Source organism: Ambystoma mexicanum, chromosome 6p (assembly GCF_040938575.1).
Source record: "Ambystoma mexicanum isolate Mex_15411 chromosome 6p, UKY_AmexF1_1, whole genome shotgun sequence".
NCBI lineage: Eukaryota > Metazoa > Chordata > Amphibia > Caudata > Ambystomatidae > Ambystoma > Ambystoma mexicanum.
The window spans coordinates 34,988,782-35,015,790 of record NC_090935.1 but is presented as its reverse complement, the minus strand read 5'-3'; the positions used below and the strand labels follow the sequence as shown (position 1 = coordinate 35,015,790).

Genomic DNA, 27,009 nt, shown 5'->3' with positions numbered 1-27,009 from the left:
GAGCAGCTCAGCCCATTCCAGGCAATCCACCAACATTCATAAGACATCCCTGTCCCTCCTTAGGAGACAGATAACGTCCTCATGGCAGAGGGAAAGAGTCTATGCTGGACCATAAGAGACACATTGAGGGTCAGCTGAGGGAAGTAGATATACATGTGTAACTTTCCTGTGTTAAATGGCAGCTGAGCACATTTAATTACATTTTTCCTGTGGTAGCCAGGATATATTGTCCACTGCTTCACTATTGTACCGTGGCCATATGTGCAGGCAGTGAGATGCGCTTATTCAGTAGATTTCATGCGCTTAGTCCTTTCCCCTTGGCCTGGTTTCTGATCCTTGACCAGGATTAAGAAGTGGCAGAGGACAGCAATGCAACGGTTCAAGAGATGCATTAGACACGAGACACCTCATCTCAACCCCCATGAACCTGATCTGTGTTCCCTTCTGTGAAACCCGGGTGAAAAGTGCAACATATGCATTCCTCAACTCAACCCCCATGAACCTGATCTGTGTTCCCTTCTGGGACACCCGGGTGAAAGGTGCAGCAGATGCATTAGACACGAGACACCTCAACTCAACCCCCATGAACCTGATCTGTGTTCCCTTCTGGGACACCCGGGTGAAAGGTGCAGCAGATGCATTAGGCATGAGACACCTCAACTCAACCCCATGAACTTGATCTGTGTTCCCTTCTGGGACACCCAGGTGAAAGGTGCAGCAGATGCATTAGACACGAGACACCTCAACTCAACCCCCATGAATCTGATCTGAGTTCCCTTCTGGGACACCCGGGTGAAAGGTGCAGCAGATGCATTAGACACGAGACACCTCAACTCAACCCCCATGAACCTGATCTGTGTTCCCTTCTGTGAAACCCGGGTGAAAGGTGCAGCAGGTGGATTGGACACGAGACACCTCAACTCAACCCCCATGAACCTGATCTGTGTTCCCTTCTGAGAAACCCAGGTGAAAGGTGCAGCAGATGCATTAGGCATGAGACACCTCAACTCAACCCCCCTGAACCTGATCTGTGTTCCCTTCTGGGACACCCAGGTGAAAGGTACAGCAGATGCATTAGGCATGAGAGACCTCATCTCAACCCCCATGAACCTGATCTGTGTTCCCTTCTGGGACACCCAGGTGAAAGGTGCAGCAGATGCATTACGAATGAGAAACCTCAACTCAACCCCCATGAACCTGATCTGTGTTCCCTTCTGGGACACCCAGGTGAAAGGTGCAGCAGATGCATTAGACACGAGACACCTCAACTCAACCCCCATGAACCTGATCTGAGTTCCCTTCTGGGACACCCAGGTGAAAGGTGCAGCAGATGCATTAGACACGAGACACCTCAACTCAACCCCCATGAACCTGATCTGTGTTCCCTTCTGGGACACCCAGGTGAAAGGTGCAGCAGATGCATTAGACACGAGACACCTCAACTCAACCCCCATGAACCTGATCTGTGTTCCCTTCTGGGACACCCGGGTAAAAGGTGCAGCAGATGCATTAGACACGAGACACCTCAACTCAACCCCCATGAACCTGATCTGAGTTCCCTTCTGGGACACCCGGGTGAAAGGTGCAGCAGATGCATTAGACACGAGACACCTCAACTCAACCCCCATGAACCTGATCTGTGTTCCCTTCTGGGAAACCCGGGTGAAAGGTGCAGCAGATGCATTAGACACGAGACACCTCAACTCAACCCCCATGAACCTGATCTGTGTTCCCTTCTGGGAAACCCGGGTGAAAGGTGCAGCAGATGCATTAGGCATGAGACACCTCAACTCAACCCCCATGAACCTGATCTGTGTTCCCTTCTGGGACACCCAGGTGAAGGGTGCAGCAGATGCATTAGGCATGAGACAGCTCAACACAACCCCCATGAACCTGATCTGTGTTCCCTTCTGGGACACCCAGGTGAAAGCTGCAGCAGATGCATTAGACACGAGACACCTCAACTCAACCCCCATGAACCTGATCTGTGTTCCCCTCTGGGACACCCAGGTGAAAGCTGCAGCAGATGCATTAGGCATGAGACACCTCAACTCAACCCCCATGAACCTGATCTGTGTTCCCTTCTGGGAAACCCAGGTGAAAGGTGCAGCAGATGCATTAGGCATGAGACACCTCAACTCAACCCCCATGACCCTGATCTGTGTTCCCTTCTGGGAAACCCGAGTGAAAAACTCAACCCCCATGAACCTGATCTGTGTTCCCTTCTGGGACACCCAGGTGAAAGGTGCAGCAGATGCATTACGCATGAGAGTCCTCAACTCAACCTCCCTGAACCTGATCTGTGTTCCCATCTGGGAAACCCAGGTGAAAGGTGCAGCAGATGCATTAGGCATGAGACACCTCAACTCAACCCCCCCTGAACCTGATCTGTGTTCCCTTCTGGGACACCCAGGTGAAAGGTGCAGCAGATGCATTAGGCATGAGACAACTCAACTCAATCCCCCTGAACCTGATCTGTGTTCCCTTCTGTGAAACCCGGTTGAAAGGTGCAACAGATGCATTAGGCATGAGACACCTCAACTCAACCCCCATGAACCTGATCTGTGTTCCCTTCTGGGACACCCAGGTGAAAGGTGCAGCAGATACATTAGACACGAGACACCTCAACTCAACCCCCATGAACGTTACCTGTGTTCCCTTCTGGGACACCCAGGTGAAAGGTGCAGCAGATGCATTAGACACGAGACACCTCAACTCAACCCCCATGAACCTGATCTGAGTTCCCTTCTGGGACACCCAGGTGAAAGGTGCAGCAGATGCATTAGACACGAGACACCTCAACTCAACCCCCATGAACCTGATCTGTGTTCCCTTCTGTGAATACCGGGTGAAAGGTGCAGCAGATGCATTACGCATGAGAGACCTCATCTCAATCCCCATGAACCTGATCTGTGTTCCCTTCTGGGACACCCTGGTGAAAGGTGCAGCAGATGCATTAGGCATGAAACACCTCAACTCAACCCCCATGAACTTGATCTGTGTTCCCTTCTGGGACACCCAGGTGAAAGGTGCAGCAGATGCATTAGACACGAGACACCTCAACTCAACCCTCATGAACCTGATCTGAGTTCCCTTCTGTGAAACCTGGGTGAAAGGTGCAGCAGATGGATTGGACATGAGACACCTCAACTCAACCCCCATGAACCTGATCTGAGTTCCCTTCTGGGACACCCAGGTGAAAGGTGCAGCAGATGCATTAGGCATGAGAGACCTCATCTCAACCCCCATGAAACTGATCTGTGTTCCCTTCTGGGACACCCAGGTGAAAGGTGCAGCAGATGCATTACGCATGAGACACCTCAACTCAACCCCCATGAACCTGATCTGTGTTCCCTTCTGGGACACCCAGGTGAAAGGTGCAGCAGATGCATTACGCATGAGAGACCTCAACTCAACCCCCCTGAACCTGATCTGTGTTCCCTTCTGGGACACCCAGGTGAAAGGTGCAGCAGATGCATTAGACACGAGACACCTCAACTCAACCCCCATGAACCTGATCTGTGTTCCCTTCTGGGACACCCAGGTGAAAGGTGCAGCAGATGCATTAGACACGAGACACCTCAACTCAACCCCCATGAACCTGATCTGAGTTCCCTTCTGGGACACCCGGGTGAAAGGTGCAGCAGATGCATTAGACACGAGACACCTCAACTCAACCCCCATGAACCTGATCTGTGTTCCCTTCTGGGACACCCAGGTGAAAGGTGCAGCAGATGCATTAGACACGAGACACCTCAACTCAACCCCCATGAACCTGATCTGTGTTCCCTTCTGGGACACCCAGGTGAAAGGTGCAGCAGATGCATTAGACACGAGACACCTCAACTCAACCCCCATGAACCTGATCTGAGTTCCCTTCTGGGACACCCAGGTGAAAGGTGCAGCAGATGCATTAGACACGAGACACCTCAACTCAACGCCCATGAACCTGATCTGTATTCCCTTCTGGGACACCCAGGTGAAAGGTGCAGCAGATGCATTAGACACGAGACACCTCAACTCAACCCCCATGAACCTGATCTGTGTTCCCTTCTGGGACACCCAGGTGAAAGGTGCAGCAGATGCATTAGACACGAGACACCTCAACTCAACCCCCATGAACCTGATCTGAGTTCCCTTCTGGGACACCCGGGTGAAAGGTGCAGCAGATGCATTAGACACGAGACACCTCAACTCAACCCCCATGAACCTGATCTGTGTTCCCTTCTGGGAAACCCGGGTGAAAGGTGCAGCAGATGCATTAGACACGAGACACCTCAACTCAACCCCCATGAACCTGATCTGTGTTCCCTTCTGGGAAACCCGGGTGAAAGGTGCAGCAGATGCATTAGGCATGAGACACCTCAACTCAACCCCCATGAACCTGATCTGTGTTCCCTTCTGGGACACCCAGGTGAAGGGTGCAGCTGATGCATTAGGCATGAGACAGCTCAACTCAACCCCCATGAACCTGATCTGTGTTCCCTTCTGGGACACCCAGGTGAAAGGTGCAGCAGATGCATTAGGCATGAGACAGCTCAACTCAACCCCCATGAACCTGATCTGTGTTCCCTTCTGGGACACCCAGGTGAAAGCTGCAGCAGATGCATTAGACACGAGACACCTCAACTCAACCCCCATGAACCTGATCTGTGTTCCCCTCTGGGACACCCAGGTGAAAGCTGCAGCAGATGCATTAGGCATGAGACACCTCAACTCAACCCCCATGAACCTGATCTGTGTTCCCTTCTGGGAAACCCAGGTGAAAGGTGCAGCAGATGCATTAGGCATGAGACACCTCAACTCAACCCCCATGAACCTGATCTGTGTTCCCTTCTGGGAAACCCGAGTCAAAAACTCAACCCCCATGAACCTGATCTGTGTTCCCTTCTGGGACACCCAGGTGAAAGGTGCAGCAGATGCATTACGCATGAGAGTCCTCAACTCAACCTCCCTGAACCTGATCTGTGTTCCCATCTGGGAAACCCAGGTGAAAGGTGCAGCAGATGCATTAGGCATGAGACACCTCAACTCAACCCCCCCTGAACCTGATCTGTGTTCCCTTCTGGGACACCCAGGTGAAAGGTGCAGCAGATGCATTAGGCATGAGACAACTCAACTCAATCCCCCTGAACCTGATCTGTGTTCCCTTCTGTGAAACCCGGGTTAAAGGTGCAACAGATGCATTAGGCATGAGACACCTCAACTCAACCCCCATGAACCTGATCTGTGTTCCCTTCTGGGACACCCAGGTGAAAGGTGCAGCAGATGCATTACGCATGAGAGACCTCAACTCAACCCCCCTGAACCTGATCTGTGTTCCCTTCTGGGACACCCAGGTGAAAGGTGCAGCAGATGCATTAGGCATGAGACAACGCAACTCAACCCCCCTGAACCTGATCTGTGTTCCCTTCTGGGACACCCAGGTGAAAGGTGCAGCAGATGCATTAGGTATGAGACACCTCAACTCAACCCTTATGAATCTGATCTGTGTTCCCTTCTGGGACACCCAGGTGAAAGGTGCAGCAGATGCATTAGGCATGAGACACCTCAACTCAACCCCCATGAACCTGATCTGTGTTCCCTTCTGGGACACCCAGGTGAAAGGTGCAGCAGATGCATTAGGCATGAGACAACTCAACTCAACCCCCCTGAACCTGATCTGTGTTCCCTTCTGGGACACCCAGGTGAAAGGTGCAGCAGATGCATTAGGCATGAGACACCTCAACTCAACCTCCCTGAACCTGATCTGTGTTCCCTTCTGGGACACCCAGGTGAAAGGTGCAGCAGATGCATTAGACACGAGACACCTCAACTCAACCCCCATGAACGTTACCTGTGTTCCCTTCTGGGACACCCAGGTGAAAGGTGCAGCAGATGCATTAGACACGAGACACCTCAACTCAACCCCCATGAACCTGATCTGAGTTCCCTTCTGGGACACCCAGGTGAAAGGTGCAGCAGATGCATTAGACACGAGACACCTCAACTCAACCCCCATGAACCTGATCTGTGTTCCCTTCTGTGAATACCGGGTGAAAGGTGCAGCAGATGCATTACGCATGAGAGACCTCATCTCAATCCCCATGAACCTGATCTGTGTTCCCTTCTGGGACACCCTGGTGAAAGGTGCAGCAGATGCATTAGGCATGAAACACCTCAACTCAACCCCCATGAACTTGATCTGTGTTCCCTTCTGGGACACCCAGGTGAAAGGTGCAGCAGATGCATTAGACACGAGACACCTCAACTCAACCCTCATGAACCTGATCTGAGTTCCCTTCTGTGAAATCTGGGTGAAAGGTGCAGCAGATGGATTGGACATGAGACACCTCAACTCAACCCCCATGAACCTGATCTGTGTTCCCTTCTGAGAAACCCAGGTGAAAGGTGCAGCAGATGCATTAGGCATGAGACACCTCAACTCAACCCCCCTGAACCTGATCTATGTTCCCTTCTGGGACACCCAGGTGAAAGGTGCAGCAGATGCATTAGGCATGAGAGACCTCATCTCAACCCCCATGAAACTGATCTGTGTTCCCTTCTGGGACACCCAGGTGAAAGGTGCAGCAGATGCATTACGCATGAGACACCTCAACTCAACCCCCATGAACCTGATCTGTGTTCCCTTCTGGGACACCCAGGTGAAAGGTGCAGCAGATGCATTAGGCATGGGGCAACTAATTCCTTCCCTCCTGACGTGTCGCCCTGTTGTGATGATTTTATAGTGTTCAGGCAAACAGTGAGAGGTCTGGCCTATTCATGAAGGAGGCCCCATCCCTCTTTACATATCCTCCTCGCCTGATGATTGTATAGTCTCCGGGCCAACAGCGAGAAGTCTGGCATTAGCTATGTAGGAGACCCTTTCCCTTCTAACTTCTCCTGTTGCTGTGATGGTCTTACAGTCTAAAGATAAGATCAACAGTGAGAGGTCTGGCCTTATTCATGAAGGAGGCCCCATCCCTCTAAAATGCCATGAAAGAACTGAACACCATCCACCAAAAGGAAATTGCATCGACTAATGATCCTCTGATCACCACCACTTAACACTACCCACTTCCTCTCCCCGCCTATACCCCTATCACCACACATCCACTAACATATTAACAGAAAATATCCAGAGCTCATTCGTCCAGTACTTTGCTACTGTTGAAAGACTCCATCCCATATGCCAACTGCACACACCCTGTACAACACTCTGCTCGAGCTAGCTCAGTGCTTTAAAAAATAAAATAAATAAACAAGTAATGCATTGATGCAAATATTCATTCATACATGAATACATAATTATCTACTACAGAGAGTCAGTAACTCTGTCAATCATGAGACCAAAATTCTACACATAGGTGTATAATGGAGGACAATTACTTGTTAGCTACTATGGACGTGGTATCTCGGTCTACATCGATTAGACATAGCATGGGTCTGAAAGTATGCCAGTTCTTTTTGAATATTAGATCTCTTAGGTTTCTTAAGCATGCAGAAAAGATTCTTGACATGGTTGAACTATGTCTCACAAATATTTTTTTTCTCATTTGATGGTTAATTTTAAAGACGATTTAAGCATAATTGCATGGTACTACGATGGGTTCAACATTTGCCCCTTTGTATGCTAATTTGACAATGGGATGGTTTGAACAATTTCTGGTTTGGTCCGAGGAGAATATCAAATACAGATATGATACTACTATGACTGCGTTTCATAGATGACTTGTTCATTATATGGAATGTGACGGAATGTGAGGTGTTTGTTTGTATTCTCAAAGATAACACACAGAATCTCAAATTCACAGAATCAAACAAGTTATATTCCTGGATGTGCTAGTTAAACAGCTTCAAGGCAAGATAGAGACTGATCTGTGCAGAAAATCCACAGGATCCAGAGTGCCTCTGCATGCTTCCAGGTGTCAGCCTAAAAGTCGCATTTGGAGAATTCCTTATGAGGAATTTTTAAGACAACGTGTCACGCTCCACCATCGCTTACCTGTGGATAGCTGGGGTGCTGCACGGTGCCGTCGCACTGTGACAGATGGTTGGTGGCTCTATTCACGGTGGTGCTGGCAGACACTTGACCATTCTCCATTCCCCAGAAGATTGTGGTAAGCATTGCGACCGCTCAGAACATCCATTGGAATTGCTGGACATCGTACTTCCGTAATGGCGCTGCTTTCTGAGCTTTGGTCACAAGATGCCGGTTCAATGCAACGGCTTGTGGTTTCCCAGTTAACGACCCATGCCGGAACCATTTAGCTTCTGGTATAAAAGGCCTACTGAAGCAGTAGGTGTGTGTGTCTTAACGCCCCTGTTTTCCTAGTGTTTGTCTGTGCCGTGACCAGCGCTCCCTCGTTCCCCTGGAGCCTTAAGGATGGCTCCCTACTGGTTCTTCTTTTCTGTCCCTTTTTGCCTTCCCTATCCTTCTGTGCTGCCTGCCTTTGCCTGGTGCCCTTCCTTGCCCCAGTTCTGCACCACCTCCTTCTCTCCCTTGGCGTTGATCTCCTACGCTCTGTGTTCTATCTTCCCATTGGGCCTTGGCTTGTGTTACCTCCATCATTGCCTTATTGGTGGTTCTCTACCTGGCACCTTGTTACCATCAAACACCATCTCCCAGTTCAGTGGTTCCCAATGCCTTTACATCACGTTAATTCTGGGAGGTGAGCCCGTGGTGTGGGGGAGCCGGTCCCTAACCCTGCCTGAGGTTACAGTCAATTAGGAAGGAAGGGGCTGGGTCCTCTGCCTGCATTGACCACAGCATCTTGGACGGCCGCCAGCCGGTGCCTCCAAGAAGGTTGATAGATCTCCTTGTCTCTCTGCTCAAGGAACGAACCAGTAAGCAGAGGAACGAACCAGTAAGCAGTGCCCAGTGACCAGGCGCTTGACACTAGAAATTGCTCCACTATGGATGTATTGGGAAACTTGGTTTCAAATCATAGTTTACAGTACTATGCACTTTATTGTCAGGGGTATATTGAGTTCATATTAATCATAATTTTATATTCACATTAAGAATAGAATGTGTGTGAAACAATATTGGTTTTAAACATTCATTGCTGACTTTGCCCCATTCTGTGTTTGTGTGTGTGTGTAAGGGCAGCAGTGAAAACATGTACCAGCCGTTTTATTAACTACATTGTGAAATGGTTGTTTAAGATTTAGGATTTATCCATTTAATATGCGGTACATATTGCTAATATTTGTTTTTTGCCACTCCTTTTACTTTTTAATTTAAATTTGTGTTGCCATAAATTATTTCTGTTTGAAAATATGGCAACATATGGGCAATTGAACATAGGTTAACATGGCTGACTAACATGGCTGACTGTTTTCCAATGAATTGAGCTCAGTTGGTGTGACATTAACATTAACAAAGACTGAGAAAATCCGGAAATGAACCATAGAGAAGATATAAAGACTGACAGTGGCCTCATTTATTTATTTATTTATTCATTTGTTCATTTATTTTGTTGATAGCACCCACACCCAGAAGCATCACAGTGCTAGGCTACATTGGTTGGAAAATGACAATTGAAGTAGAACTGTTGCTGGGTTACAGAATTAGCCTTATTGAATTGCATGCGAACAAGCTCAGTGTGTGTAGCGAGACACAGAGTACAGACGTGTCTTTTTGTACCCTTGGATCAGGGCATTTATTAAAGTACCCAGTGTAGCAGCCTTTTGAATAGGATGTGGCTTCTTTCCTATTTTATGGATTGATGGTGGAGTGCATTTGTGTGAGGCTGTTGTGCTGCACATTTCTTCTATTTGGGGATATATATATATATATATATATATATATATATATATATATATATATATATTCACTGAAAAAAGTGTGTTAAAGGGACGTTATGGTTAAGTTGCAGTAATAAAAACCTATACAATTCAATGGAAAATGTTGTTACAGGGACATTATGGTTACAGGTGAAACCGAAAACCCCCAGAAATTCACCAGTTATGGTACGCTAAGCAAATATAACTCGTGCTACCACTGTGCACTGCAAGGACTAACAACCATTACATCAAGAATTACCTCACAAATGTCATTGATGGGGCAATAATGAAATGCCATTTCCATTGGGTGTGTGCACATATCGATAACCAATGTTGTCCTTGTCACAGGAGTACATCCCAGTAGCACGCAAAAAGTTACACATGCTTCCGTTGATAAGACGCCTTCCCACCTCTGGCTGCCGACAACATGCATTGGAATAGTTATATGCTGGACTTGGTGGTATACATGAGAAAAGCACCTTCGCAGTGGCAAAAATGTGCTGCACTTTATTCATCTTTTTGAGTTGATGGTTCACACTTGCACAAGCTATGGAACCCACAAGCAAAGCTCCATAGTGCACTACCACAACGTGTACAGTACCTAAAGTCACCACTCGTCGACATTCCGCAAGCGAGTGGTTAAAAGTACGGACAGGGAAGCGTACCACAAAGCCTCCACTTCTTCCAAATTCAAATTGCCATTAAGTCCTCCTTCCACGGCATACTGCAGCAGATCTACCACAAAGCGGTCACCCACTGGGAAAACTGTACGTCTCACCATCTCCGCCAGTCTCACTACACAAACTAATGAGAGAAAATATGGCCGCCCTTTCAAGTGACACACACGCTAACCACGTGATTGGACAGTTGCAACAAGCGCATTGCTATTAGCCAGCATGTTCAGAAGCACACAATGTAGCACGTGCACCTCGCAAAGTATCATGAAAGCCGTGCCCCAATACATCATTAACAGTCCTTCTACCCGTTCCAATATCCTCTTCCCATCACGCCCTTATTACGCATTGCTAAGTACTAATACGCATCCACCAATGTCCTCCAAGACTTCAGCATCCTACAGTGTCAGCTCTGCACAAGACTTCCTATCTACCATTACACAATCAGCCTGCACGTGTGCTGTTACTCCAAAGCACGTCCAGTGGAAAGTTCAGTGACACATTCCAGCATCATTCATGCACATTCATCCACACAAGCACCCATCAACACAAAAGAAAGGGATGACACTTATTTTGGCAGGATGTTCACAACTCTCTAATAAGTGCCTCAGCGCACGATATCTGCCTCTAAGCGTCCACTGCGTGTTGAAAAAGCAAAGTGATGTTCTCCATATCTCCTATCATGAAGTCGCAATTTGTTGGTATGTGCTTGCAATGTTCTCACTTACCCATATCATACACTATATTAGCGAAACAGTAACTGTGTTGTTTCCTTCCCACAATGCTACAAACATTGCTCCACCCTAACCCACCTAAAATTGTAACTCGGAAAAAGAAGACACTAAAGCCGCCACTGAATGTATATACGCATCCTACAGTCACTTACCAAAAGGTCAGTGTCTTCCCGGCTGTGGTGCTTTGTACACTGCACTGTTACCACAGGCTCTTTTTAAATCTGCCAGCTTCCAATGTGCCCCATCAGCAACTCATCCATAAAAGGAGTGCGCAACTTGTCCTTCACCTCAACGGCAGGTTTCTCTGGTGGACTGAAATGTCTGCAACAGCTCCCAGAGGTTGCAAACAATGAAATGAAAGCCCTGTGCATTATGCAGCAGGCCTTCTGGTTCCTGGCACCTCAATACCTTGCCCTCTAATTTCCTAATTATCTGCTTGCTGCAGCTCCTCCCTCATCCGCCTCCTACTCCCTCCGGATCAGTTGCTTCTACACGCAACCGTATGGTGGTAGATGTGTTTCTTCTGCTGGGGCCTCCCTGTGGAACACGTTCTCTCTCTGCCTGCACCTTCTGGAAAACGATCTTGGGCTCTGAAAATACCTGTAAACCTTTCCATGTGCTTCTGCTTCTTCACCTCCTCTCTCCTGCTCACTTCCTGCCTGAAAGGTATTGTGCACTTCTTTCCTACCCACCCTATAATCTGTGCCCCAGGCCACCTCCCTCCCTATATTTCCACCCCTGCACTGACTTTCTGCCAATGCCAACCCACCGCACTTTGGGAGTGTTCTCCAGAACCCTCACAGTGCTGCCATCACTTGATGTCTACACTTATCCTTACAGTTTCCAGCGCGAAATGTAACATAGGGGTGGTGATTGTGTCTTTGGGACCATTTTATTTAGTTGTGTTTTTGTTATGTACGTGCATTCATACATTTATTTCTTATTTTTCTCTCTTTTGCTCAATGTCTGTTTGCTTCTTCTCATGACATTTTTCTCGACTGAAGATGAACGCTTATCTTACATTTCTACAGGATGCTCTGCAACGCTTCGTGCAGAGTGGCAAACACAACAGCATTTCCAGTGGAAGACAAAAGAATGCACTGGAAATCTTGCTGGTTATTAATGCTTTCATAGTCGGTGCAGAACATCCCAGCCCTGCACATAAAGTCGCACATACTACTGCTTATCCAACATCTCCAGACCTCTGACTGTGGACAACATACACCGGTCTGCTCCCATTGTCCTCTTAGTGTCATCGAGGAGAAAATCACATTTTCAGTAGGAAATATTTGCATCACAGCTGTCATCAACTTCTTTAAGTTAGCAAGCAAACGTGAGCATGACATGTGCCCCAAATGTAGTGCTCCAAAATGCACGACCACCACATCCACTGTACCAAGAGAGGACACACATTTGTAAAGGAAGTTCATGCACCCGAAACCCCACTCGTAAACTGTGCCCCAAAAAGCCTGCACTCCTTCCAACTGAAAGTCAGTATTGAACCATCTTCCCACGGCGTACCTGTGCAGATTGTGCAGAAAGGTATCACCGACTATAAGCACTCGCCGTCTGGCCATCTCTGCCAACCTCACTGCATCGAAATTTTGGGTAAATATGTCACCGCCCCTTCCGGTGAACCACACCTTCCATTTCTCATTGGAGAACCCCCACAGTTCCATTTGCGAAGGCTCTACGCTCACAAGGCCATGATGTGGCATGTGCGCTTTCCCAGCTACAGCTAGGGCCACATCCCGGTAAAGCAGACACAATACTTCTTCCCTTTGCAATCCAACACTTGCATACTGGCGTCTATTGATGTGGCATGTGCGCTTTCCCAGCTACAGCTGTGGCCACATCCCGGTAAAGCAGACACAATACTTCTTCCCTTTGCAATCCAACACTCGCATACTGGCGTCTATTGATGTGGCATGTGCGCTTTCCCAGCTACAGCTAGGGCCACATCCCGGTAAAGCAGACACAATACTTCTTCCCTTTGCAATCCAACACTTGCATACTGGCGTCTATTGATGTGGCATGTGCGCTTTCCCAGCTACAGCTGTGGCCACATCCCGGTAAAGCAGACACAATACTTCTTCCCTTTGCAATCTAACACTCACATACTGGCGTCTATTGATGTGGCATGTGCGCTTTCCCAGCTACAGCTAGGGCCACATCCCGGTAAAGCAGACACAATACTTCTTCCCTTTGCAATCCAACACTCGCATACTGGCGTCTATTGATGTGGCATGTGCGCTTTCCCAGCTACAGCTGTGGCCACGTCCCGGTAAAGCAGACACAATACTTCTTCCATTTGCAATCCAACACTCGAATACTGGCATCTGTTGTCGACTTTGAATTCTTCAAAAACGGCTGCACCAATCACATAGTGACCCTCGCCATTGCACACTATCATTTCGGTACACAACTCCTCACTTCCCGTTAAACACTCTGAGAACACGTTCCCTTTCCTTCCAAAGCCCCTCCACCAGAAGCATTTCCTACAGGATGCCCTATTTCAGCATCTGCAATCATCCACCAGTGCACCCAGCACACCTTTTGCCATGCACACAACACTCTGCCCTTGCCCACACCCAGCACAACACTATCAATGCATGCATGCAACCATGTGGGCAGCTAACATTGTGCACAAACATAACATACGTAGCGGAACTTCAACCCAACTACAGCACAAATTAACGAAAACAGTTCCCAATTAGCATCATCCACAAACATATGACAGCCTCCACCACCCCTACCCACACCTATTCATAAACTATTCTATCACTACCAACCTAGCCAGAACCTTTGTACAACATTGGCCGTACTTCAGCAAATCAGCACCCAGCATAATACACTAGCACATTTAAGGTACACTTCTACCAAATCCTCTTCCACACTGAAAGTATGTAAACCCAGCATCCAGTGCCCACACTGCATGACTTTTCACATCAACATCGGCAAGGACACATAAAAAAATGTACCATGTTCTAACTGTGTCGTCACCTTCAAAACCAAACATACACGCATGGTCGTGTATGTTTGGTTGTGCATTAGCATTAGCTGGTCAGATAGTACAGCGAGTAGAGCGCTTGCTCTGACATCGTGCGGAGCCTGCCAACACAGGTTCGAATACTGGCAGGGCCAAACTCAGCCTTTCATCCTTCCGAGGTAGATAAATGAGCACGACACACCGTGGGTAATAATAAGCAGCGCTCAGATGCCTGAGGGTTTGTAGTGCTATAAATGCTAAATTATTATTATGGCCCCTCACATCTCCTGCTCTATTTCATTTGAAATGTGCTCCACACACATTCTTTTCAGGTCACCACCCTCTAACTGCTGCATATTCTAAAATGCATTACTACTGTGTGTGTCCTAAAGTGCTAGCCTCTTAAGTGCATGGCCTACGGCCTACAGCCTTCCCCCATGCACCCAACAGTCTAGGCCTTCAACACTTTCCCTGTACGTAATGGCACCATCAATTTCACTATGTCACCAACTTTAACCCTCCCCATACACAGCACTACCACCAACACCCCTATCCAACCTCCGCACCGACATGGAACTATGCCGCAACCAATTGCACAAGTTACCATAAGGTAAAATAAAATACTCTCTCCTGCACCCCTGGGCACTTTCATGCAAATACTATAGGTGGCGCCACTTCGATTGCCAAACTATTGTCTCACTGCCAAAGTACTCACAACGTAATGTACCACGCATTTCATCATATCACCAACTATGCCAATCCACATACACACCACTGCCACCAGCACCCCCAGCCAACGTACACATGCATCCACAAATCACATGGTGAACCTCTGCATTGGACCCATTCACAAAACCAGCTTGCTGGCAACGGAATCGACAAACATACCACAGCCTCCACCACCCCAGACCCATTCACAAAGTATTGTGTCTCTGCCAACCTAACCACTACTTTCTCCCAACATGGCCCCTACTTAAACAATTCAGCAAACAGCATAGTAACCAAGGACAATCAAGGTGCACTTCTACCATATCCTCTTCCATAGTAACAGTATGCAAACCCTGCACCCAGTGCCCACACTACATGCCTTTTCCCAGCACCATCACCAAGACCACATCAAAATGTACCATCTTGTTAGAGTGTCCTAACCTGCAAAAGCAAACATGCACACATTGCAGCTCCCATCTCATGCTCTATTGCATGTGAAATTTGCTCAACACCCACTCTATGAAGGTCACCACCCTCTAACTACTGCACATTCTAAAATGCATTACTGCTGTGTATGTCCTACAGTCCTGGACTTTTAATTGCATGCCCTATTGCCTACAGCCTTCGGCCATGCACCCACCAGTGTACACCTTAAACACTCTCACTGCTACATAATGGCACAGCGCTAACACCACCACTACTACCCAACCAGCGCACTGCCATGCAACTATGCAGCAACAAATTGCTGAAGGTACCATAATGTAGAAAGAAATCACAGTTTCCTGCAACCCTGTGCCCTTGCATGAACATACTATGGCCGTCCCCACTTCCATTCCCAAACTATTGTGCCGCTGCCAAACTACCCACATTCGGTTTGTACCACTGGCCTACTGCAACCAATATGCACACATTGCACTATGCAAGCACCACCCTGTACCGGATGCACATCCACAATTGCGCTACTGTGGTGGGTATGCTAAAGCCCTACGCTATTCAGTGTATGCCCTACAGTCAACTGCCTTCACCCATGCACCCAATAAGGTAAGCATTCCACAGACCCAGCGCAAATTCCTTCACCCAGCCATGCCACCGTTTTCCCAACTACCGCATTCCATCCACATAGCACAACCACCCGCTCTCCCACCCAACGCATGTCCTTTGCAATTGATTCCCCTTCTAAAAATGACCAGCAACCACTAACCATGTAAAAAGGTCACTGCAAACAGGTTGCGGCAGAAGCTACCGGGCCGTTACAGCACATGGCTCCAATCATCACCCAAAGTACTTGTCTGTCTAGCTACCCGCAACTTCACACAGTAAGCGCGAAAACTGCATGCACTCCCATCCGTCTTCTTCCACCTACCTACATATGTCACATGAACCACTTTTCACTCCTCTGCCCGTTCCCTCCCTTCTTTCCACCCACACATCCCGTCCGGTACATTTTCCAGACCCTTCCGCCACTGAGCTGTCCCCCAATACACCATGGCGGCGTTTCCCAAAAACTTTGATGCACATCACGCTCCCTTCAGCCAACCACCGGCCAAGTCAAACATTCGCCAACATCACAGCGTACCGCAGGCTAATGACACTTCAGTCCACGGAGGGAACATGGAAATGGGTCCGCGGAGCGGACCCAGATATCTTGAATTTTTTGCGACATACATTTCAGTTTTTTGCAACAAAAGTACTGACACACAAAAGCACGCTTTCTGGCCCAAGCCCCTGCTCCTGCCGCAAATTTGGTGAAAACCCGTCCAGCCACACAGTTTTTCCACATTCAGTCTATGGGGGGAAAAAATAGATGGGACCCCCCTATAACTTTGCCCACCCCACACGAAACCTCACCCAACGTGGTGGAAAAATTCAGAGTCGCCCATATACTTGTTCTGCAAAGTTTGGTGAGGATTCTTCCAGGGGGAGCGAAGTTATAAGCCACTGAAAAAGTACTCTTCCTATGAGTTTAGCAACTGAACCATAAGTACACAGCCGCTACCGCGGGCCGTTTAATATCAATGAAAAATCTTTGTTAAAGGGATGTTATGGTTAAGTTGCACCAATAGAAACCTATCAAATTCAGTGAAAAAACTTTGTTAAAGGGACGTTATGGTTAGGTTGCACTAATAAAAATATAACAAATTCAACATAAAAACATTCTTAGCGCTTTAACTGCCATGGGCCCCCCAGCCCCGTGCAAAGTCCTTTTTTGGTGATTTTGGTATGTTGCCATTCAATGCCTCGTAACTTTTTTGTTACATAAGATATATCAGCCAAATGTTATGTGTTTGTGAATAAACTGCAAAACAGTGGCATGACCAAATTTAGGAGCATCTTCTATCAACAAAAGCATGTGGATGTGTGGAAGCTCCTCTGGATTGATAATCTTTTCTCCAAAAGAAGTGTTCCACTTCTCCGAGGGGAGGAATATTTTTATTACAGATGAAGTGCAGCACGGCAATAAAGCGGTGGTGAAAGTATCTTGATACATTTGCAGGGTCAAGAGAGCAGAGTTCACCTGGTGTTGTTATGTCTATGCCTTCTTTGTTTCGGTTTGCTATGCGTGGGAAGTTATGCAAGTCATCCAATGCATATTCTGCACATCTTAAAGTCACAAACCATGTGGGTGGCCCAAGGTTCCTTAGCATACATCAGCGTGACAATGAACCAGTATTCTTTTGCACCATGCATGTTTGCCAAGATATTTGAGATACTTGACTGCAAAACCTCATCTTTGTCTTTTATGTTTTGAAGTAGTTGGGTAGCAGACACGTTTAAAAATATGAGCCTATTTTCAATGTGTGTGCAACTCCGTAACACAAATGTGCTGGTTTAATTTCAAACAGGAGGTGGAATATGTATTCCACATTTTGTCTGAATCTGGGGTCTTCAGAATACATGTGTAAAAAGTGGTATTCTGATGCTATCTGTGTGCTTCTTCCATTATATCTTCACCCTTTTCCTGTAGGAAAGAGTAAAAGAAAGGCTTGTGCTTCTATGCTTTTATCTCATATTGAATATCCTTTGGCTTAATGCTTTTGATATGCATTGTGTATGGTGTCTTTGGAGTGTAGTGGGGGAATTGCATACTGGTCTAAGATATTGGATGCCATGATAGGATCTACAATTCAAATTGGCCAGTTAGTGAGAAATCCAGAATTATTTGGGTAGTTTCCCTTAAATTCTGTGCAATGTTTATATCTTTCTAGTAGTCATTGCTTTCTTTTGGATATTGTAGGGCTTTTCTAACTTTGTTTACGTCTACTAGTTGTTGCCAAATTTTGTTGTCTTTCTTTGGTGCAACATTAACTAGGATAATCAATGATTGATCTATTGGCCGTTGCACTTCTAGGGTTTCTACATTTTCGTTAAGATCTAAACGCAAATAAACTACATTGCCACGAATGCCTTTTAGTAATTCAGAAAGAGGCAATTTGGCTGTGTTGGGTTGATGGTGTATTGAAATGGGTTTCCTATTTGGATTATAATGCTCTGATACAAAGTAAGCTGCTGGAGAGGTTTGGGAAGTGGGAATATTTCCAAGTTATTAGCGATAGCCTGTGAAGGCATTTGGTTATTATCAAGCTTTGTATTGCAGTATGTGCAAAGTATTGAGGGTTCAGTTATTTTGTATTTGTTATCTGTTATAAGATGTAGAGCTAATTGGAACCATTGGGATTCCTCATTGTCTTCTATTTTGTAAGTCATATCTACAGTTTTTGTGCTCTTTTGATAAAACGTTCTGCAACAACACACACACATACTTGGCTTGGTACTTCAGTAGATGTGCTTTTAAACTTTGCTTTTTCATTTTTGTAAATGTTTCTTAGAAGATTGGCATGTGTAAGGTTTTCACCAAGTTACAGAATTTTCTAAGTGATCTTCACTTCCAAAATGCTTACTTTGGATGTGGTCTATTTGTTGAAGGAGTTCTTTGGCTGTCCCATGTAGAAGAAAGTTATTAAAATGTTGCAGTTGTAAAGCAGGACTTTTTGCATAGTACAGTCTCTTGAGAGGATTCCGTATATTGGAATGGTGTGTTTCTATCATTTTGATGTGGTGGAAGGTGCTTTTGCAAGCAGGTCCCAAAAGGCAGGATAATGTATGTCCTCGCATTTCAGTTTAATTGCGCACTGGGCAGGAGTCTATGGTTTGTAAAGTTTGTAAAGTTTTTATTCTAATTTTGTCTTTTACTTTCATATAGTGATTGAGGAATTGTTGTAAAGATTTGAAGGATTGTTTCCAAATGTTACACATTGAGGTGCATGGCCATTTGTAGACTGGGAGGATTGTTTGGGTGGAAGTTTGTTGGGGATTTTTTTCTCAATAAGGGTTTCTTGTGCCATAATTGTGTTGACTGGCATTTGATAGCTTTGGCCATTACTATGTGTGGCAATTGGGCTTTTATGTTCTTGTTTATAAGCCTCTACATTGAAATATGTTTCTGTGCTGCTTGTGTGAATTCATTCACCTGCACTGAAGTTCTCAACCGTATCTATGTTGACATTGGGCATGTTTAGAAGTACTTTTTGTAGTTTACTGATTAATTTTGTTATTGTTTTCATTCTGGTTAAAATTAATATAAATAATTTTGTTTTGAGGAGTATTGTGCTGTTAATGAGAAATTCCAGGATTAGTCTTCTGCGCTCATTTTTACGGGTTAAGTGTGACTTTTCTGCTGGTTTTATACGATTTTGAAGAACTCTACAGTGGAACATTTTTGGTAAAATTCATGTTTTGGAATGCTTAGCTGTAGTGGTAGGGTTATTAGCAGTTTTATTCTTCTTAATACATTTGCTTCTATTTTTACATTTTGTAAGAAGGGCACTCATTTTCTTAGTGCTAGCGGGTTCTGTTTTGTTGACTGACTGTATTAGCAGTTTTGCTTGAATATTTGCTATAAATTCTGCTAGACGCAGATGAGCATATTGCATGCTTTTATATTTATCTGCTCTATTTTTTCTTTGTTTTCTACAGAGTTCCTTTTTAGTAAGCATTATGTTCTGTCTGTTGGATCAAAAAGGAAATTGTGGTTTTGAAAGTTGTGAAATATATTTGCGTGAATGAGTGTGTGAATATGAGGGCAGACATAAATAGTGGGCTGTGTGATTGTAAAAAGAAATGGATATTGAAAATGTTTGTAAAACACTTTTAAGTGGCACTTGCTTGAGAAATTGATTCCATTTTCTTTCATTTATTTATTAAAAATTACACACAGCGCTGCTGCACATGCATACATGCATTTATTTGTTTTACTTGAAATGGTGCTGAAATAAATATTTGTAAACAAATTGCATTTTGCCATTTTTTCATTCCATGCACATGCCATGCTTTAGTAACATACATGCAGTTTTCGTTTTGAGTTTGCATTGTAGGAGTTTTAGCGTAACTTTATTAATGGGAGAAGTGGTGTTAAAAGTGACAGAATGTAAGAAGAAAATAACAGTTTGTACATTATAATGGGTGATATGGGAAAGTATGCATGTCTTAGTAATATATTGAACTTTCACACATGATCTGGCACTTAAACAGGCTGTGGAAATGTTTTAAATTCGGTTTTCTTTTCTTTCACAAAAGACACAAACAGTGCTGCTGAAATTGCAAATATGTGTTTTGAAACTGCTATGAAAATGCTCATGAAACAAACTGTGCAACCACACAGCATTGTAAGTAACTGCCACTTGATGTCAGGAGGTGGGACAAATGAGAGTATGATTATTGAGTATGTTATGTAGGGTAAGTGGCAGGAACCCTGTTTACATGCATTTGTAAAATAGTTGGAAATGTACTTTTCAAAATATATGCATACCTGTACTTTGTGTTGATGGGTGCAGATGTGGTTGAGTATGCAAACAGAAATCTTTGAAATGTTATAGTAGTTTATGATGCCAATGCTTGGGATTTACAGGAGACATGTATTCTGAATGTTCAACAGAACATCTGATGTGTTGAACTGAGAGTTAGATGGCGAGTTTTTGGAAGTGATTGATGGATGGGTGTGTGACTGCTTGACAGTAGGCAATGCAGGAGTGCTACAAAAATTGAAGTAGAAAGGGAAGAAGGGCTGCTCTGTGTTACAGTGTCCGAGGACACTGGGGTAGTCCGCAGACAGGACGTGCCACATCCAGGTCTTTTCAAGATGCCTGGCATGGAAAGGGGACTGTGGGGATCAGCCAATGAGGTCTTCGGTTGTACTTTACAGGAAGAGAGGGTAATATTTATTTTCCATTTCTGTCTGTAGGGAAGATGGCTGTGGTTGTAGAGATGAAAAGGCTTACTGTGTAGATGGTGGTAGATTCTTTCATGGTGAATTTGCAAAGGTACACAGACATGTGTGGCATTTCTGCTAACCTTGGATTGGAGGGAGTGGAGGCTTTTTGGTGTGGTGTGCCTGGGCAAAACTGGAAGAGTTTATTTGCACATTGCAAACCTATGTCTGTTTTCCAAACTCCAGATGTCATTGTGGTGTATTGCAGAGGACAGAGTTTCGGGTATATCAGTGCAATAAGTTTGCAGAGTGCAGTGGACGAATTGCTGAAGGCACGAATGGTGCTGTTTTCATGTGGAAGGGTAATCCTTTCACATATACCTCCTAGGGCACTATGGAGATGCCCAGCATCTTTTGTCCTCAACAAGACGCTGCAACGTGCCTTATGAAAAAAGGGATATGTTCATTTTTGTACGGTGTTGGGTTTGTCATCCTTCCCAAATTAGAGCATTCTGGTGGATGGTGGACGTACTTTGTTCAGTGATTGCATCACATTTACAGATTTTGGCAATGCAATCTTTCATGCCAATGTTCAAAATGCACTCAGAAAATTCTTGTGAGAATGACGTAGAGTTCATGTGAGCAGATATAGCAAAAAAAATCTGAAAAGCCCCAACAAAATAAAAATACTAAAAAAGTTTATTTTCAGAGCCATAACTCAAGGCAAACTTACCCCGTGTTTAATTTGTCTCCATACCCCCTTGAATTGGTCGATATTGATTGATATTGATATTTTATTTGTATCGTGCTTGTACACAAGTGTTTCAGAGTGCGAAGAGGCAAGGGAAGCAAGAGAGGGGAACAAGGGAGAACAAAACAACGGCCTTACTTGGTCCAGTGACATTGAGAATGCACTGGTGAATGAGAGAAGAAAAGTGCATGGGAGGGGGAGAAGTGGAAAGTGCTGAGCAAGAATTAAATAAAATAATAAATGAATAAATACATACTAAAAAGCAACAAACAATGGTAGTGCAGCCAGCAAGTGGCAAGTGCTAGGTTTAAGGCAACGAACATGGTGTGAACGAAAAGGTGTTTGTCCTCTACTTGCCGCGCTCAACACAACATTCCTGAAATTGCAAATTATGTGAAGGATGCCAATAAGACTTTTGCCTGTGCGGATGTATTTATTAGGATAGGCACCTCAAATAGTTTGATCAGAAAGTCAGCTTGTTGTTTACTGCATGTCTACAGATATTCTGCACAGTATTTCTAGTATGTTTGTTGTCTTCACAAACTGTATTCCTATTACAACTTATGTGAAATATGTGATAACACAGAAAATTGTACAAACAACACCGTCTGAAAAGTTTACAAAAAAAATACGTGATTGAGCTGTCCAAAGGTGCAAAAATAACTGTTTGCCAACACCTCGGGTCGTAATCAGGGCGACATTGATACAAACCACTTTTGGTGCACTGAACCTTGATTGACATGTACAAGTATCAATATGTTAACAGAAGAAAATGTGCTGATTAATGATGCAGTATATTACTGGGTCTTGGTGGGTTGCTTTGTATTTGAACTTCTTCCTAATGAGTAGGGATCTCAAATAGTGTGATGTGAACCCCACATGCAGCATGCTGCCACGCAGGTTGGTAGTCTTCAACGTATTTAATCTGCTGTATAATCTGCTGTGAGAATTGTGAGATTGGTGTTTGTAAAACGTGGCATCAGAGTTTCTGATGCATTAGCTCTGATTAGTTTTCTCGGTCCAATCCGTCTAAGCTTTAATGCTGGGCACGCACAATATACTTCTTCAAATACAGCTGAAAGTCACGGGCATTTAATTGTAATTCCGAACCAATTTCTTCATTCCCACTAGGTATTGTTAAAAAGAAAACCATGTTTTAGTGACTTCTCAACAAATTACATCACTTTTTCTGCTTTATAAAATGTATTCTGAACCATTAGACTTGTTTCCTTCACTTATTTCGTCATGGGGGTAATGTTCTTCCAACCACTCGAGTGTGCTTGCGATTTCTGTTGGAAAAAAATAAAACTGCTATTCTTACAAGTTATGTACACATAATACCTTGTAATGTTACAGAAAGAAATACAGTGTACCTACTATTTTTGTAAGGATTTCTTCTGGAATAACTGCCAGCTACTTCTCAGTGTGTATGCAAGGTTCCACTGAGGTAATAGTGTTAGGTGTACAGTTCAGCTTTGTGTTTGGTGCATTCCATTATGTTGTGTAACCTATGCAAACATACTTCTGGTTTCTCAAGTACAGTTTTTGTATACATATTTATTTTTGGATGTGTTACATATATTGCTTATTGTTTATGTATATGTATTTGCCCATTGACAGACAAAACAATGTAAGGTACCCCCTGTGCTTTTGGGCAGCGTAAATGCTGTCCAAAGTCCACGAACATGCGCGCGGTCTGCGGACGCTGTGGCTATCAACATGGAGGATAGGGAGAACAGTATGATGTTAGGGACATGTAGAAAATTAAGGGTATCCTGGTAAAAACCCATGAAATTCAGTGAAAAACTTTGTTAAAGGGACGTTTTTTGTTATGTTGCACTATTAAAAACATAACCAATTCAGTGGAAACATTTTCTTAAAGGGATATTATGTTACACGTAAAATAAAAAAAATGAAATTTGCTAGTTATGGTAAGGTAAGCACCCATAATACGCGCCACCACTGTGCACTGCTAAGACTAACACCCAGGACATCAAAGATGTCATGACAATTTTCCCATCCTTTTGAAGGTTTCTGTTTATATTGTTGGTAGCAAAGTGACTTAACATATGAACATATGTGCTTATGCAAAGAAAACATAATATTACAGTTTTCTTTTTAATACTGGAAGGTACCTATACATACACATAAGAAAAGGTTGTATCATACACTGTAGAAGTAGAATTTTTGTAAAATCATGAACGATATCCTTGCTGAGTTTTCAGTAATGTTAAGCTGCGAATACATAGGTAATAAGTCAAGACCTACTACATATGTGTGTTACTATAAACAATACATACAAAGACCCACAATGCATACAAATTAGAGGCACATACCGGTAGACTACAGAACAGAAGACAGAAACAACATCAATACAACAAATCAACAAGATTATAGTTCATTATCAAGTACTCACATGGATTTTGTGTGTATGGCCTGGTTATTGGCTTATATCTGTGCACCATGGGCTAGCTGACACCAAACCCTAGTCCAAGTACTTCTAGAATATACAAGAAGGTTAAAGTTGTCTGCATATATCGCAACCCTTTCATTTAAACATTTCTAGTCAGTGAACAAAACCAAGTGGCTGAGATTTCTGAGATCATCAGTGATGTCATCAATGGAATTTGTCATGTCTTCTTTGATGTGGTGGGTGTCACTCTTAGCAGTGCACAGTGGTGGCGCAAGTTATGGTTGCTTACCTTACCATAACTGGCGAATATCTGGGGGTTTTCGGTTTGAATTTTTAACCATAATATCCCTTTAAGAAAGTTTTTCCACTGAATTTGTTACGTGTTTATTAGTGCAACTTAAACATAACGTCCCTTTAACAATGTTTTTTCAGTGATATATACATATACATCTGATGAGTAATAACTAATATTATTAATCAGATGCTGATTTTTTTTAAATTATATCTAAATGTTCTAAAACATCTTTAGTTTTCAGGTTTGTACATATTTGGTGCAGATGGCATTGTTTTTAATTCATAAAATTAACCTCACCATTTGTTACTGTTCTTCTAGATATGGAAAACTGTTTACACTGCCATGAGGACCAGTGGCCCAATGACAGGAAGGACGGCTGCATTCATAAGGCAATCAATTATCTTTCATATGGAGATTCTCTTGGTCTGACCTTGGCTTGCATATCTGTCGTCTCATCTGTAACTACAGCGGCAGTGCTGGGAATCTTTCTCAGAAACCGGGACACACCGATAGTGAAGGCCAATAACCGGGACCTCAGCTACACACTCCTCATCTCCCTAATGTTGGCCTTTCTCTGCTGCCTCTTATTCATTGGGCGTCCAGCACCATTGACCTGCCTGATTCAACAGGCTGCATTTGGGATTATTTTTACTATTGCAGTGTCTTGTGTTTTAGCAAAGACTATGACTGTCATCGTTGCCTTTAATGCCACCCGGCCTGCGAGTCGATACAGCAGATGGCTGGGATCCCGGGCGTCTGGTTTCATGGTCTTCTTGTGCACTCTGGGAGAAGTAGTGATCTGTCTCTCTTGGCTGCTCACCTCTCCACCTCACCCTCACAATGACATGCAGTCTGAGACTGGGAAGATTATCCTGCAGTGTGACCCAGGATCTCTTACTGCCTTCTACACCGTGATTGGTTACATGGGCCTGCTGGCATTTGCCAGCTTCATGGTGGCGTTCCTAGCCAGGAACCTCCCTGACCGATTCAACGAGGCAAAGCTCATCACCTTCAGCATGCTGGTGTTCTGCAGCGTCTGGGTCTCCTTCATCCCAGCCTACCTCAGCACTAAGGGAAGCTACATGGTGGCCGTAGAGATATTCGCCATCTTGGCTTCAAGCTCTGGGCTGCTGGGCTGTATATTCCTGCCCAAATTTTACATAATCCTGCTCAGGCCCGACATAAACACCAGAATGTCTTTAGCTATAAAGGGCTGATTCTAATCATGTAAAATAAATGTAAAACAAGCCCAGCATGCCCATTGGAATGCAAGAACATGTTCTGTTACACTATATGATTTTTATAGAGCGCATCTGCCACCACCAAAGCTGAGTCCTGGCACTGAAGAACGAAAGTGCTGAAGTTAATACAGCATGGCAATCAGTGGCAGCTGGTGAATTTGTTAATTAGAGGGGATCATATTTTCCCTACAAGCACAGCCGTGTGACAGAGCGTAGCAAGGTTTCCCTGAACCAAACAAAGGTGTTCAGGGGGGCAGGGAATCGTCACATGAGAACATGTTTTGAATAATAGGTTAACCTGGAGCATTTGAATTCACAATTTAAGTAACAAATTAGGTAATACCCTTAACATGCTTGCTTTATCAGATGCCCATTTTAAATCGTTTTATACAATTGTATCTCCATCCCCATGTCAATCCATCATAAATCAGCAGCCCGGCCCAGCACAAACACACAAGCACACATCGCAGATTCACACAACATGCTCTTTCACTAAGAATTTACTTGTGCACCCTTTCACTCGCTCATTCATATGCATACACAGCACCCACCAAGCATGATATGATATGATATGATATGGTATGGTATGATATGATATGATATGATACGATATGATATGATATGATATGGTATGATATGATATGATATGATATGATATGATATGATATGGTATGATATGATATGATATGATACGATATGATATGATATGATATGGTATGATATGATATGATATGATATGATATGGTATGATATGATACGATATGATATGATATGATATGATATGGCATTTATAATGCGCCTATACACAAGTGTTTCAAGGTGCGACGAGACAAGGCAGGGGGAACAAAAGGGAGGACGGAGACAACAATGTTACTAGGCCAGGTGACATTGACATTGCGCGATCGAAGCATCATGCACTCACTCATTAATTCACACATACATACATTCATATTAAATACCTTCTTCTTACCTTCAGATTTTTTGCCACACGAACAGGAACCAGGAAGCAAAGAGCACTTTGTTGTTTCTGCACATGTACCCAAGGAAACATTCCGTCTCCCAGGCTGCATCCCCAATGGACCATGTAAGGCTGGGGAAGCAAAATGTCATGACCTTGCATGGTCGATTGCACATACATACTGGGGAACAGAAACTGTCAAAAGGAAAACCATGTTTCCCTTTGATAGTTTAAGCCAGCCCAAGGGTGCGCCTTCACCTACAGGATGCAGCT

The 27,009-nt window shown here is 44.6% G+C and overlaps 1 protein-coding gene across 1 annotated transcript in view; it reads left to right on the top strand.

The window, feature by feature from the left end:
* The window catches only part of LOC138510649 (vomeronasal type-2 receptor 26-like), a 370,708-nt gene extending 344,940 nt beyond the window's left edge, over window positions 1-25,768 (top strand). Inside the window, exon 3 of the mRNA XM_069626436.1 lies at window positions 24,856-25,768. Coding sequence (XP_069482537.1) covers window positions 24,856-25,754 — 899 coding nt within the window. The 3' untranslated portion in view covers window positions 25,755-25,768. The remainder of the gene's footprint in view (window positions 1-24,855) is intronic.
* The last annotated feature ends 1,241 nt before the right edge of the window (window positions 25,769-27,009 follow it).